Source organism: Neomonachus schauinslandi, chromosome 5 (genome assembly GCF_002201575.2).
Source record: "Neomonachus schauinslandi chromosome 5, ASM220157v2, whole genome shotgun sequence".
Classification (NCBI taxonomy): Eukaryota; Metazoa; Chordata; class Mammalia; order Carnivora; family Phocidae; genus Neomonachus; species Neomonachus schauinslandi.
In genome coordinates this window covers 153,663,806-153,680,091 of record NC_058407.1, presented here as the reverse complement: position 1 = coordinate 153,680,091, position 16,286 = coordinate 153,663,806, and the positions used below count along the sequence as shown (strand labels likewise).

The 16,286-nt window shown below is 39.0% G+C and overlaps 1 protein-coding gene across 1 annotated transcript in view; it reads right to left on the bottom strand.

The window, feature by feature from the left end:
- LOC110577498 (phospholipid-transporting ATPase ABCA3-like) overlaps window positions 1-16,286 on the bottom strand; it is a 172,571-nt gene that overhangs the window by 46,303 nt on the left and 109,982 nt on the right. Inside the window, exons 19-21 of the mRNA XM_044915268.1 lie at window positions 12,163-12,409; window positions 11,815-12,019; window positions 10,469-10,688 (exon numbers count right to left, since the gene is read on the bottom strand). Coding sequence (XP_044771203.1) covers window positions 10,469-10,688; window positions 11,815-12,019; window positions 12,163-12,409 — 672 coding nt within the window. The remainder of the gene's footprint in view (window positions 1-10,468; window positions 10,689-11,814; window positions 12,020-12,162; window positions 12,410-16,286) is intronic.

Genomic DNA, 16,286 nt, shown 5'->3' with positions numbered 1-16,286 from the left:
TGGTGAATAATCCTTTTAATGTACTGTTGGATCCTATTGGCTAGTATTTTGGTGAGAATTTTTGCATCCATGTTCATCAGGGATATTGGTCTGTAGTTCTCCTTTTTAATGGGGTCTTTGTCTGGTTTTGGGATCAAGGTAATGGTGGTCTCATAAAGTGAGTTTGGAAGTTTTCCTTCCATTTCTATTTTTTGGAACAGTTTCAGAAGAATAGGTATTAATTCTTCTTTAAATGTTTGGTAGAGGGGCGCCTGGGTGGCTCAGTTGTTAAGCGTCTGCCTTCAGCTCAGGTCATGATCCCAGTGTCCTGGGGTCGAGCCCCGCATCGGGCTCCCTGCTTGGCGGGAAGCCTGCTTCTCCCTCTCCCACTCTCCCTGCTTGTGTTCCCTCTCTCGCTGTGTCTCTCTCTGTCAAATAAATAAATAAAATCTTAAAAAAAAATAAAAAAAATAAAAAATAAATGTTTGGTAGAATTCCCCTGGGAAGCCATCTGGCCCTGGGTTTTTGTTTTTTGGGAGCTTTTTGATGACTGCTTCAATTTCCTTAGTGGTTATAGGTCTGTTCAGGTTTTTCTATTTCTTCCTGGTTCAGTTTTGGTAGTTGATACATCTCTAGGAATGCATCCATTTCTTCCAGGTTATCTAATTTGCTGGCATAGAGTTGCTCATAATATGTTCTTATAATTGTTTGTATTTCTTTGGTGTTGGTTGTGATCTCTCCTCTTTCATTCATGATTTTGTTGATTTGGGTCATTTCTCTTCTCTTTTTGATAAGTCTGGCCAGGGGTTTATCAATCTTGTTAATTCTTTCAAAGAACCAGCTCCTAGTTTCGTTGATCTGTTCTACTGTTCTTTTAGTTTCTATTTCATTGATTTCTGCTCTGATCTTTATTATTTCTCTTCTCCTGCTGGGTTTAGGCTTTATTTGCTGTTCTCTCTCCAGCTCCTTTAGGTGTAGGGTTAGGTTGTGTACTTGAGACCTTTCTTGTTTCTTGAGAAAGGCTTGTAATGCTATATACCTTCCTCTTAGGACTGCCTTTGCTGCATCCCAAAGATTTTGAATAGTTGTGTTTTCATTTTCATTGGTTTCCATGAATTTTTTTAATTCTTCTTTAATTTCCTGGTTGACCCATTCATTCTTTAGTAGGATGCTCTTTAGCCTCCATGTATTTGAGTTCTTTCTGACTTTCCTCTTGTGATTGAGTTCTAGTTTCAAAGCATTGTGGTCTGAAAATAGGCAGGGAATGATCCCAATCTTTTGGTACTGGTTGAAACCTGATTTATGACCTCGGATGTGATCGATTCTGGAGAATGTTCCATGGGCACTAGAGAATAAGCTCAGTGTCTCTTGCAGACAGATTTTATTTTTTTAAAAGATTTTATTTTTAGGGGGAGGCAAAATGGCAGAAGTGTAGGGGACCTCATTTCATCTGGTCCCTTGAATTGAGCAGCATAACTACTAAACCATTCTGAACACCCATGAATCCACCCTGAGATGTAAGAAAATATATCTGTAACTCTACAAGTAGAAAAGTGACTGCTTTTGCAAGGTAGGAGGTGCAGATACATGAATCTGAGGGGAGATATTGGAAGATAAATGGAGGGGAGACGGAGCCTCTGTAAGCTGGCTACCAGAAAGTGATACAGCCCCAGAGGGCAAAACTGGAACCCTTAGAAATCTGCTCCAGTGAGAGACATCCCTGCCTGAAAGGGGCTCAGGAGATGAAAAGGGCAGAATTCTAGGTGGGTCCATGTGGTCTCAGGATTCCAGGAGTCACAGAACTAACAGGGGAGCCTGAGCTGATAGAGTACCCAAGCAGTGGAGTGGGGAAACTGATTATGGTCAGTGAGCCAAGGAGGGGACTCTCAGCTTGAGTCACCATAAATCATGAGCCAGGCGATTGGGTGACCGCTTTCCGCCTGAGCACCGTGAAAAGGACTGGTATGCCCAGACCCTCTGCCATCCCCCGGGAGGGGCAAACAGTTACACTCACGACTGGGCAACAGTTCTCAGGGCGGTGGCCCTGTAAAGGACAGTAGGGCGACACTCAGCCATTCCCTGGGAGTGGTGAAGCAGGTATGCGCAGGAGCCCACAACCGCTCTCAGCCCCAGGGCACACAAAGGGCAGCAACATGGGTCCCTCGGACTCCCCCCCAGGAGGACTGCTGTGGACATGCACTGCAGGAGTCTGTGGAGTTCGGCACACAGGAAAGTGAAGACTATTTGTCCCAGAGGGTTTACTGAAGAGTGGGGACCATGATCTTTCAGCTCTGGGGCTGGAGATTGGGGCATGGCCATTTTTATTCTGATCCTCTAAAGAGGCACAGAAAGCTTTCATGGAACAAAAGCCACACAGAGGATCAGCTTACACTGAGCCCAGCCCCCTGGCGAGGGGTGGTGCAACTCCGCCCAGGCAAAGACCCCTGAGAAGGAGAACAGCAAGCCCCTCCCTAAGAAGACGAGCTAGAAGAACAGGTGCACAACTAGTTTATGGATCCCACAAGACTGTAAAACTCCAGCGCTAGGGGAAAAAATATATAGAACTCGAGGTTTTTTTCTCATGACTCATTTATCTTTCAGTCTAAAATTTTCCTTTTTTTTTTTCTTTTTTCCCATTTCAACTAGTTTCTTATTTTATCAACTCTTTGTTTTTAAGTCGCTTTTCAACTTTCATTTTTTACATCTACATTTTATAGATTATGCTTCATTTTTGGCCCTTTTCTACTCTATTCAATTTTATTTTTGTATATATATAAGTATTGCTTTCTTTGCAATTTTGGGATTTAGTGTCTTCTAACACACAGACCAAAATTCACTCAGGAACAAGTGGATCACCCTGTTTTGTCCACCCTATGAGATTATATTCTCTTTCCTCCCTCCCTTTTTTCTCTTTTTTGTTTTGTTTTGTTTGCTTTTCTGTTTTGGTTTCTGACCACTTCGGATCTATCTAGTGTGTATTTTGCTTTGGTTGTGGTTGATATTTTTGATTCTGCTCATTTGCTAACCCATTGTTCTCTGGGCAAAATGACTAGAAGGAGGAATTTACAACAAAAGAAAGAACCAGAGGTAATGTTCTCTGCTACAGATCTAATTGATATGGATATAAGTAAAATGTCAGAGATGGAATTCAGGATAACAATTATGAAGTTAATAGCTGGGCTTGAAAAAAAGCATAAAAGACAGTAGAGAATCTCTTAGTGCAGAAATGAGATCTAATCAGGCCGAACTTAAAAATGCTATAACTGAGATGCAGTCTAAATTGGATGCTCCAACAGCTAGGGTGAATGAGGCAGAGGAGAGAGTAAGTGATCTAGAAGACAGACTGATCGAAAGGAAGGAAGTTGGGGGAAGGAGAGAAAAACAACTAGTAGCCCATGAACAAAGGCTTTGAGAAATTAATGAAATGTATCAATGTCAGAATTATTGGGGTGCGTGAGGGGGGAGAGAGAAAGAGAGGGGATCAAAAGGTATATTTGAGCAAATCATAGCTGAGAACTTCCCTAATCTGGGGAAGGAAACAGGCATTCATAACCAAGAAGTAGAGAGGACCCCTCCCAAAATCAATAAAAATAGGTCAACACCCTGACATATAATAGTAAAGCTTGCAAATTTTAAAGGAAAAGAGAGAATCCTGAGAGCTGCTCAAGACATGAGTCTCCTTACCTACAGAGGGAGGAACATCATACTAACATCAGACCTATCCACAGAAACCTGGCAGGCCAGAAAGGGCTGGCATGATATATATTCAAGGTATTAAAAGAGAAGAAAATGCAGCCAAGAATACTTTATCCAGCAAGGCTGTCATTCAGAATGGAAGAAGAGATAAAGAGCTTCCAGGATAGACAGAAACTGAAAGAATATGTGACCACCAAGCCAGCCCTGCAAGAAATATTAAGGGGGATCCTGTAAGTGAAGAGAGAGCCCAAGAGTAACATAGACCAGAAAGAAACAGAGACAATCTACAGAAACAAGGACTTTACAGGCAATACAATGGCACTAAATTCATATCTTTCAATAGTTACTCTGAATGTGAATGGACTAAATGCTCCAATCAAAAGACTCATGGTATCAGATTGGATAAAAAAGCAAGACCCATCAATATACTCTCTGCAAGAGACTTATTTTAGACCTAAAGACATCTCCAGACTGAAACTGAGGGGGTGGAGAACAATGTACCACACTAATGGACCTCAAAAGAAAGCTGAGGTAGCAATCCTCATATCAGACAAATTAGATTTTAAACCAAAGACTGTAATAAGAGATGAAGAGGGACAATATGTCACACTTAAAGGGTCTATCCAACAAGAAGACCTAACAATTGTAAATATTTTTGCTCCCAACATGGGAGCAGCCAATTATATAAACCACTTAATAACCAAAGTAAAGAAACACATTGATAATAATACATTAATAATAGGGGACTTCAACACCCCACTCACAGCAATGGACAGATCATCTAAGCAGAAGATCAACAAGCAAACAAGGACTTTGAATGACACTCTGGACCAGATGGACTTCACAGATATATATAGAACATTCCGTCCTAAAAAAACAGAATACTCATTCTTTTCATGTGCACATGGAACTTTCTCCAGAATACATCACATACTGGGTCACGAATCAGTTTTTTTTTTTAAAGATTTTATTTTATTTAATCGACACAGAGAGAGACACACAACGAGAGAAGGAACACAAGCAGGAGGAGTGGGAGAGGGAGAAGCAGGCTTCCCGCTGAGCAGGGAGCCCGGATGCGGGGCTTGATGCCAGGACCCTGGGATCCTGACCTGAGCCGAAGGCAGACGCTTAATGACTGAACCACCCAGGTACCCCTACAAATCGGGTTTTAACTGATACCAAAAGAATGAGATTATTACCTGAATATTTTCAGACCACAGTGCTTTGAAACTGGAACTCAATCACAAGAGGAAATTTGGAAAGAACTCAAATACATGGAGGCTAAAGAGCATCCTACTAAAGAATGAATGGGTCAACCCAGAAATTAAAGAAGAATTTAAAAAATTCATGGAAACTAATGAGAATGAAAATACATCTGTTCAAAACCCTTTGGATACAGCAAAGGCAGTCCTAAGAGGGAAGTACATTGCAATACAAGCCCCTCAAAAATTAGAAAAATCCCAAATACACAAGCTAACCTTACACCTAAAGGAGCTGGAGAAAGAACAACAAATAAGACCTAAACCAAGCAGGAGAAGAAATAAAGATTGGAGCAGAAATCAATGAACTAGAAACCAGAAGAACAGAACAGATAAATGAAACTAGAAGCTGGTCCTTTGAAAGAATTAGTAAGATTGATAAACCTCTAGCCAAATTTATCCAAAAGAAAAGAGAAAGGGCTCAAATTAATAAAATCATGAATGAAAGGGGAGAGATCATGACTAACACCAAGGAAATGCAGACAATTTTAATTACATATTATGAGCAAGTTATGCCAACAAATTAGGCAATCTGGAAGAAATGGATGCATTTCTGGAAACTTATAAACTACCAAAACTGAAACAGGAAGAAATAGAAAATCGGAACAGACCAATAACCAGCAAGGAAATTGAATCAGTAATCAAACACCTCCCCAAAAACAAGAGTCCAGGGCCAGATTGCTTTCCAGGGGATTTCTACCAAACATTTGAAGAAGAAATAATACCTATTCTACTGAAGCTATTTCAAAAAATAGAAATGGAAGGAAAACTTCCAAACTCTTTCTATGAGGCCAGCATTATCTTGATCTCAAAACCAGACAAAGACCCCATCAAAAAAGGAGAATTGCAGGGGCGCCTGGGTGGCTCAGTCAGTCAAGCATCTGCCTTTGGCTCAGGCCATGATCCCAGGGTCCTGGAATCAAGCCCTGCGTCAGGCTCCCTGCTCACCGGGGGGCTTGCTTCTCCCTCTCCCTCTGCCTGCCTGTCTGCCTGCTTGTGATCTCTCTGTCAAATAATTAATTAATTAATTAATTAATTAATTAATTAATCTTAAAAAAAAAAGAACTACAGACTTATATCCCTGATGAACATGGATGCCAAAATTCGCACCAAGATACTAGACAATAGAATCCAATGCTACATTAAAAGGATTATTTTTAAAAGATAGTTAAAAAATAATAAAAGGATTATTCACCATGACCAAGTGGCATTTATTCCTGGGATGCAAGTGTGGTTCAACATTCGCAAATCAATGAACCTGATAGATCACATTAATAAAAGAAAAGACAAGAACCATATGATCCTTTCAACAGATGCAGAAAAAGCATTTGACAAAATACAGCACCCTTTCTTGATTAAAACTCTTCAGAGTGTAGGGATAGAGGGAACATTCCTCAATATCATAAAAACCATCTATGAAAAGCCCACAGTGAATATCATTCTCAGTGGGGAAAAACTGAGAGCTTTTCCCTTAAGGTCAGGAACATGATAGGGATGCCCACTCTTACCACTGCTGTTCAACATAATACCAGAAGTCCTAGCATCACTAATCAGACAACAAAAAGAGAGAAAAGGCATTCAACTTGGTAAAGAAGAAGGCAAACTCTCACTCTTTGCAGAAGACATGATACTCCATGTGGAAAACCCAAAAGGCTCCACCCCCAAATTACTAGAACTCATATAGCAATTCAGCAAGGTGGCAGGATACAAAATCAAAGCACAGAAATCAGTTGGTTTTCTATACACTAACAATGTGACTGTAGAAAGGGAAATGAAGGAATCAATTCCATTTACAATAGCACCAAAATCCATAAGATACCTAGGAAGAAATCTAATCAAAGAAGTAAAGGATCTATATTCTAGAAACTACAGAACCCTTACAAAAGAAATGGAGGAAGACACAAGGAGATGGAATATTAGAGATGGAAAAACATTCCATGCTCATGGATTGGAAGAATAAACATTGTAAAAATGTCTATGCTGCCCAGAGCAATCTACACTTTCAATGCCATCCTTATCAAAATACCATTGGCATTTTTCACAGAGCTGGAACAAACAATCCTAAAATTTGTAGGGCAACAGAAAAGATGCCAAATAGTCAGGGGAATGTTGAAAAAGACAAACAAAGCTGGGGGCATTATGGGGCACCTGGGTGGCTCAGTGGTTAAGTATCTGCCTTCGGCTCAGGTAATGATCCCAGGGTCCTGGGATCAAGTGCCGCATCAGGCTCCCTGCTCAGTGGGAAGCCTGCTTCTCCCTCTCCCCCTCCGCCTGCTTGTGTTCCCTCTCTTGCTGTCTCTCTCTCTGTCAAATAAATAAATAAAATCTTAAAAAAAAATAAACCAACAACAAAAAAAACCAAAGCTGGGGCCATCACAATGCCTGATTTCATGCTATATTACAAAGTTGTGATCACCAAGACAGCATGGTATTGACACAAAAACAGACATACAGACCAACGGAACAGAATAGAGAGCCCAGATATGGTCAACTAATCTTCGACAAATCAGAAAGAAATATCCAATGGAAAAAAGACCATCTCTTCAATAAATGGTGCTGGGAAAATTGGACAGCAACATACAGAAGAATGAAACTGGACCATTCTCTTACACCATATACAAAGATAAATTCAAAATGGATGAAAGACCTCAATGTGAGACAGGAATCCATCAAAATCCTAGAGGAGAACATAGGCAGTAACCTCTTTGACATTGGCCACAACAACTTCTTTCAAGATACGTCTCCAAAGGCAAGGGAAACAAAGCAAAAATGAACTATTTGGACTTCATCAAGATAAAAAGCTTCTGCACAGCAAAGGAAACAGTCAACAAAGCTAAAAGGCAACCTATGGAATGGGAGAAGATATTTGCAAATGACATAACAGAAAAAGGGCTGGTATCCAAGACCTACAAAGACCTTCTCAAACTCAACACCCAAAAAACCAATAATCCAGTCAAAAAATGGCCAGAAGACATGAACAGACACTTCTCGAAAGAAGACATACAAATGGCTAACAGACACATGAAAAAATGCTCCACATCACTAGTCATCAGGCAAATACAAATCAAAACCACAACGAGATACCACATTACACCAGTTAGAATGGCTAAAATTAATAACAGAGAACAACAAATGTTGGTGAGGATGTGGAGAAAGGGGAATGCTCTTACACTGTTGGTGGGAATGCAAGCTGGTACAGCCACTCTGGAAAACAATATGGAGGTTCCTTAAGAAGTTAAAAATAGAGCTACCCTATGACCCAGCAATTGTATTCCTGGGTATTTACCCCAAAGATACAGATGAAGTGAAAAGAAGGGGCACAGGCACCCCAATGTTCATAGCAGCATTGTCCACAATAGCCAAACTGTGGAAAGAGTCAAGATGCCCTTCAAAAGATGAATGGATAAAGAAGATGTGGCTTATATATACAATGGAATATTACTCAGCCATCAGAGAGGATGAATACCTAACATTTACTTTGACATGGATGGAACTGGAGGGTGTTATGCTAAGTGAAAGAAGTCAGTCAGAGAACGACAATTATCATATGGTTTCACTCATCTGTGGAATATAAGAAATAGGGAAGAGGATCATAGGAGAAGGGAGGGAAAACTGAAGGGGGGGAAATCAGAGAGGGAGACAAACCATGAGAGACTCAACTCTGGGCAACAAACTGCGGGTTTGTGGAAGGGGAGGTGGATGGGGGGATGGGGTTATTTGGGTGATGGGTATTAGGAGAGCAAAAGATGTGATGAGCATGGGTGTTATACACACTACATCTGAAACTAATGATGTACTATTTTTTGGCTAATTGAATTTAAATTAAAACAAATTTAAAAAGTAAAAAAATTATTTTAATTTTATTATTTGAGGGGGAGAGAGAGAGAGAGAGAGAGAGCACGCGAGTGTGAACACGAGCTGGGGGAGGGACAGAGGGACAAGCAGATTCTAGGCTGAGTTGGGAGCCTGATGTAGGGCTTAATCCCAGGACTCTGGGATCATGACCTGAACCGAAGGCATATGCTTAACCAACTGAGCCACCCAGACACCCTGACAAATTTTATTTTACTCCAAGAAGTAAATCAACAGGTCCATGAAAGCACACTCGAAGAGAAGAGTCTTCTTAATTAGATACTGGAATTCAGAAAACCCATAGTATCTGGGTTTTAGATAAAGCAAAATCAGTACCTCTTGTGCTCCAGGTGGTAGGAAATACTGATTCTTCTGAATTAAGATACTACACTATGGCCAGACAATAAAGTCTCAGAAATGAATATAATGATGAAGATTAACATTATTACTCCACTCTTACCTTCTGTTAGGAAAATCTGAGGATTTATAGTCTGGCGGTCTATAGGGAAGAGGATTCACTGAGGGAGAAGGGATGGACAACCTGCTATGAGAAATGACCTTCAGTTCCACCTGGTGTCAGGGAAAATAAGTAAATGTTGTGCAAGAGTCCAAAGGTTTAAGTTACTAGTAGAGGAAAAAATTAGAAAAGAAATACATGCAAGACAGAATGGGTAACAGGTCGATTAATAGGGCAGACCACTGGAAGAACCTATAGGTAGAATAAAAGTGATTGACAATAGTATCATTATTTCAGAGAATGAGATGAATGTGTAACTCCTACTTGAGTTTTAGCCTACTATTCAGGGGCTCAAGCCTTCCCTATGTGGCATAATACTACTCTTTGGAGAGGTATGCAAAAGAATAAAAAAGCTATTTCTGGTTCACACACTAAATTTCATTTTGTGGAAGGCCAAGGCATAAAGGTAGGGAATGAGTCTGGAAGCCTCTTTTGGTGGGGTTCTGCCACTTAAGGCAGAGTTGACTAGATGAATACAGTTCAAAATTCATGTTTATGAGAAATGAAAAATGGAATGTTCTAAAAACAAACAAATTCTATTTATGTTAATCACCAGCAGAGTCTGCCTTTCTTTAAATTTCATAATCAGAGAAGGAAGATAGGGAAAACCTACTCCTGGAATCCTGCTGAAACCAGGCCCAAAAGGAATAAACTGGTTTAATGATGACTACATTTGTTGCATATTTTATTATTTTCTTCTGAAGAAAATTCTCCTTAGGAGGTTCAAGATTATGTGCTTCATTAAATTAAGGAAGAGTCATACCAGAAGACCCTTCCACTCTCCAGTCTCCCCACCTTGCTCCAAAGTGCTAAAGATGGTAAAAACTGAAGAACCATGTCTCAAGGTGGAGGTGGGGGTGATCTGCATACTCATAATCTCTTACTCTTCTAACTCTTTCTTTCATGAGGCTAGAGTGATACTGAGTCCAGATCCTTTAAAGGACTTAAATTCTCTCTTTTTCTTTCTTCCTTTCTCTTCTCTATTTCCTCCCACCTTCCTCTCATTCAAACTCTATCTCTCATATACCCACTTGATAAATATTTGATTTCCAAAAAGCACAGTAAAGTAAGTGCTTAGCAATTAATATTTTTATCCTCAAGCTCTTTCATCCTCATTTATTTAATGTATTTCCTTGAGAAAGGGAAAATTGTGTGAAGTCCTTACCATAGTGTTGTCTTATGATGTAAATGCTGATACTGAAAATAGTTGAAAAGTAGTTAAAGAGGGTGAGCTTGATGTAGGCAGCAGTACTACTAGAAAACAGGAAGCTTCCAAGATACATGAGAGGTACAGCAGACCAACCATACAGCATAAAGATCATCATTGTGTCCAGAAAGTTGTAATCTGCAACAAATGCATCCAATCTGCAGTATTGGAACACTCCCTGAGACACAGAGTGCAGAGGTAAGTGCAAGGTGAAGGACACTGTGCAATAAGAAGTCAAGCCAGAATACTTAGAAAACAGCAAGCCCTGCCTTCATTAGAAGATAGAACTATTCATTACTTCAATCACTTTACCCATTAAAAAAAGAAAAGCCTTAGCTTATGAGCCTAAACTACTTCTTCCCCAGTACCTCTTGTACAGAAAGAAATTTTACCTGTTTTTTTAAAGCATTATTTATTTGAGAGAGAGAGAGAGTGCACACACAAGTGGGGGTGGGGGTGTGGAGGGGCAGTGGGAGAGGGAGAAGCAGGCTCCCCGCTGAGCAGGGAGCCCGATGTGGGGCTCCATCCCAGGACCTGGGATCATGACCTGAGCTGAAGGCAGATGCTTAACTGACTGAGCTACCCAGGTGCCCCAGAACTTTACCTCTTTTATCCATGTGCTCACCCCTTGAAACTATATAGCTTTACCTATCCCTCACCCTCAAATATGCATCTAAAACAAAAGAAGTTGCAAAGTTCACCAATGAGCAAAATCATTACATTAAAAGATGTTATACCATCCTTGCTTGCTCTTTATCGCACATCCTCAGTGTCTAGAGTTGGGTGTCCAAGTAAAAACTAGTTCTGTTTTGCAGACCCAGCCAACTTGGATTTGGGGTATGAAAGTGGTGGAATGGGAGTGGGGTTTGTGTGTGCTGGTGGTGAATAGTAACAGGAAATCTGACTTAAGACATAATTCTAAACTGTGTGCTTCTGTCCAATTTTACCAGAGAGCTCAGCATTGGGAATTAGTGAGCAGTGGCTTATCTATATGAGTAGTGAGGGACAAGTGACAAATGATAGCCCTTATTTCTTTAGTTTTTGGGACAAGGCATAATGCTAAGCAATTACATGGGAAGACAATTAAAAAGAGACTTTTCAAAGAAATATGTTTTCTCCAATTGAAAAAATATGAGGAAGAACATTTCCATAATGAGGTTTCCACAATATATTCTCTGGCATAATAAGCCAAAGTAATTTCAAATTTCTTTACGGGTTTTATTTTAGGATACAAATTACTGAATAGGAATTTCCTGTGGTTGACATAGAACAATAAGCCTTCATGCACCATCAGTAACACTCACCAGTAGTAAGCAGCAGAGAATGGAGAAGTAGATGAGATCCCACAGAAAAGCAGAGAGCCAGTAAGTAAGTACAGAGACCCCACTCACAAACTGGATGTGCTTTGCCCTAGTGGTTCTCTTAGTCACTGTCTGAAGGCAAAAGCTACTGACCACAACAGCCATGCCAAAAGCCAAACTTATTACTATTTGTAATCCATTTGTAGGCCTACAGAGGATGAAATAAATGATGAAAGAAATTATGAAATATAAGTAGAAATGATGATTTAATAGCTATTTTTAAATGCATATGGCCAGATAGCAAGGGATATATTTAGGATCAATTCCAGTAAAATGGAAAATCATACATACATTACGTTATGATCATAAAGAGGGAGAGGTTGAGGCTTGTTGGAGACTTTGATGGAAGCATTGGGGCCAGAAAGTGACATAAAAAGAACGTTGTCTAACATTGCCAGTGATGTTGCCGCTGAATGGTATGCCTCATTATTGAACAAAACAGTAAATACTGTTTTGTTATTTTCAACCTCAATGGAAAGTGCAGTAATGGAGAAGTCATGAAACTCTTTGTTTTCCATTATATGTTTTGTTACCTTACCTAGGATAAAGAAAGAAATTGATCAGTGAGTCAACATGTAATAAATCACCTACTACTTAAGTTGGAGAGGAAAGAAAAATACTTTTCCTTTTGTCTCTTCCCTTTCCAGCTTCCCACAATGGCTATTTCATATCTTTGTTTCTCCTCAAGAATTCCACTCCATCACTAATCCCTACAATAATCTCACCACATAGTCTTTAACTTTGAAAAAACAATAAATTATTAAGAATGCCTTGCTCTATTCTTGTCTAAAACAAACATGGCTTATTCTTTTCTCAAAGTTATTTTGGTTATTCCAGGTCATTTGCATTTTCATATACATTTTAAAATTGGCTTGCCATTTCTGCAAAAAGTCTTCTGGTATTTTGATAAGAATTGCATTTAATCTATAGGATCACTTTGGAGAGAACTGCTATCCTAACAATATTCAGTCTTATTATTATTATTTTTTAAGATTTTATTTATTTATTTGAAAGAGAGAGAGAAAGAGAGAATGAGTGGGGGGGGGGGGGGGCAGAGGGAGAAGGAGAGGCAGAGGGAGAAGGAGAAGCAGGCTCCCTGCTGAACAGGGAGCCCGACAAGGGGCCCAATCCCAGAACCCCGGGATCATGACCTGAGCCGAAGGCAGATGCTTAACCAACTGAGCCACCCAGGAACTCCCAGTCTTATTCTTTTTGATGCTATTATGATTTGTGGTAACTTGTGTTTTCCCCCATAGGATTGTGTCCATTTCACCTAAGTTGGATTTAAAAAATTCCAGTTGGAAAAGTTCTGCCTTTTTATTGGAGTGTTTACTCCATTTACATTTAATGTAATTACTGATATGCTAAGATTTATATCTGCCATTTTGCTATTTATTTTTTTGCACTTTATTTATTTTTATTTTTATTATGTGTAATTAGCCAATATATTGCTATTTATCTTCTATGTCTTATCTCCTTTTTGTTCCTATTTTCCTACTACTGCAATTTTATGTTAAACACATTTTGTACTGTACCAGTTAAGTTTCTTTGTTGTTGTTGTTGTTTTACTGTTTTTTTTTAAAGTTTATTTTCTCAGTGGTTGCTCTGGGGATTACAATATAAATCCTAATTTAACTAGCTCAGATAGACACCAATGTACTTCTGATAGTGTACAGAAATTTTGCTCCAATATAGTTCCCTTCCCTCCTCCCTCCTTGGTGCTATTATCATAATATAAATTACACTTTTATATATTATAAGCCCATTAACACAGTTTCTTAACTACTGTTTTATGCAATTGTCCTTTTTTTCCCCCCAGATTTTATTTATTTATTTGACAGAGAGAGACGGTGAGAGAGGGAACACAAGCAGGGGAGTGGGAGAGGAAAGCAGGCTTCCCGCCAAGCAGGGAGCCTGATGCGGGGCTCGATCCCAGGACCCTGGGATCATGACCTGAGCCGAAGGCAGACACTTAACGACTGAGCCACCCAGGCGCCCCTATGCAATTGTCTTTTAAATAAGTTAGAAAAAAGTAGTTAATATATATGTCTATACTTTCATATTTATCTATGTAATTATCTTTGCCAGTGCTCTTATTTCTTTGTATGGGTTGAAGTTACTGTCTAGTGTTGTTTTATTTCAGTCTTAAGAAATCCCTTTAGTATTTCTTAGAGGGAAGGTCTAGTGGTGATGAATTCTCTTGGTCTTTGTTTATCTGGGAATGTCCATATTTCTTCATTTTGAGGGAGAAATGTGCTGGATATAATATTCTTGGCTGACAATTCTTTCTTTCAGCACTTTTTTGTCATCCCACTGTCTTCTGGCCTTCTGGCCATCCCACTGATTTCTGAGAAAATGTCAGCTGTTAATATTATTGATAATCCCCTAATAAATCATCTCTTCTGCTTTTAAGATTTTCTTTCTTTGATTTTCACTACTTTGATTATAATGTGTCTAAGTGTAGATATCTTTGAGTTAATCATACTTAGAACTTATTGAGCTTCTTGTATGTAAAGATTAATGTTTTTTTCTCAAATTTGAGAAGTTTTCAGCCATTTTTTCGTTAAATTATTATTATTACTTTTTGCCCCTTTATCATTCTCCTCACCTTCTGGTACTCCCATTATGTATATATTGGCATGCTTCCTATTGTTCCATATTTATCAGAAGCTCCCCTCCCCCACTTTTTTTTTCTATCTGTTCCACAGAAAGATAATCTTTACTGACCTTTACTGACCTACCTTCAATATAGCTGATTCATTTTTCTCACAATTCAAGTCTGTTGTTGAAACCCTGCTTTCCTCTCCACTCCCTTGCTTGTGTTTAACTTTTAATTTCAGTCATGCTTTTCTTTTTGTTTTTCTAATTGTTTTTCTTTTTAAGACTTTTTATTTTTAACTCCAGTTAGTTAGCATACAGTGTAATATTAGTTTCAAATGTACAAATAGTAATTCAACATTTCCATACCCCACCCAGTGCTCATCATGTTAAGTGCATTCCTTAATCACCATCACCTATTTAACCTATCCCCCATACCCCACCCCTCTTGGGTGAACCATCGATTTGTTCTCTGTAATTAAGAGTCTGTTTCTTGATTTCTCTTATTTTTTTCCCTTTGCTTGTTTGTTTTGTTTCTTAAATTCCACATATGAGTGAAATCATATGGTATTTGTCTTTTCTTTCTTTTCATTGTCTAACTGCTGAGGCTAGGACTTCTAGTACTATGTTGCATAAAAGTGGTGAGAGTGGACATCTTTCTTCCTGATCTTAGGAGAAAAGCTCTCAGTTTTGCCTCACTGAGCATGATGTTAGCTGTGCATTTTTCATATATGGCCTTTATTATGTTGAGATAATTTCCCTCTAAACTTATTTTCTTGAGGTTTTTATCATGAATGGATGCTGTACTTTGTCAAATGCTTTTCCTGCATGTATTGAAATGATCATATGGTTCTTATCTTTTCTCCTATTGATGTGATGTATCACATTAATTGATTTGTGAATATTAAACCACCCTTGCAACCCAGGAACAGATCCCACTTTATTGTGGTGAATGTTTTTTGTTTTGTTTTGTTTTTTACTGTACTGTTGGATTCAGTTTGCTAGTACTTTGTTGAGGATTTTTGCATCTGTGTTAATCAGCGATGTTGGCCTGTACTCTTTTTTAGTGGTGCCTTTAGTGGTTTTGGTATCAGGGTAATGCTGGAGTCATATAACGAACTGGAAGTTTTCCTTCTTTTTCTACTTATTAACTCTTTGTGTGTATGTGTGTGTGTGTATGTGTGTGAATTGCTGTGGGACTTTTACTGGGAGAGATAAAAGTACTTAGTAAGGTATGCCAAACAATTGGGCCAAACATCCCTCCTTCCCAAACATGTTTGCTGTCCAAAAATTAAAATAATGACCTATGGAGAGAAGAGTTGAGATAGTGATTGAACGTTATAGGGAGGAAACACAGAACACGTGTCAGTGAATAGACTAAGCCTGCACTGAGAGGGCCACGAAAACAGTGGTTGCACAAAGAATGTGAACACACATCTCTGAATTGTCCATGGATGAATGTATATACATATATACATTTAAATTGTTTCTCTTTTTCATCTTCTCTCCTTTTTTCCTCCATTCTGCTCACCATAGTCCCAGTTCCTCTTTCCATAGGAGGGGAAAGAAAAGGGAGCTAAACAAACCAACACCAAATTGTAACCAGACTCACATTTATCAGGTTTTCAATTTTCTGAGCTAATAAAGGATCCTTTTAAGGGTTCACTGAGTGCCTAGGAGAATTCTGCATTTGTTTTAAGATGTACCATATGACTGGGTTATTCATTACACTTCAGGTCAACTATGTTCTTTCACTTCACAGCCTCAAGACTGTCATGTCAATTAAATCAGATCATCATATGGCATTGATAACCACC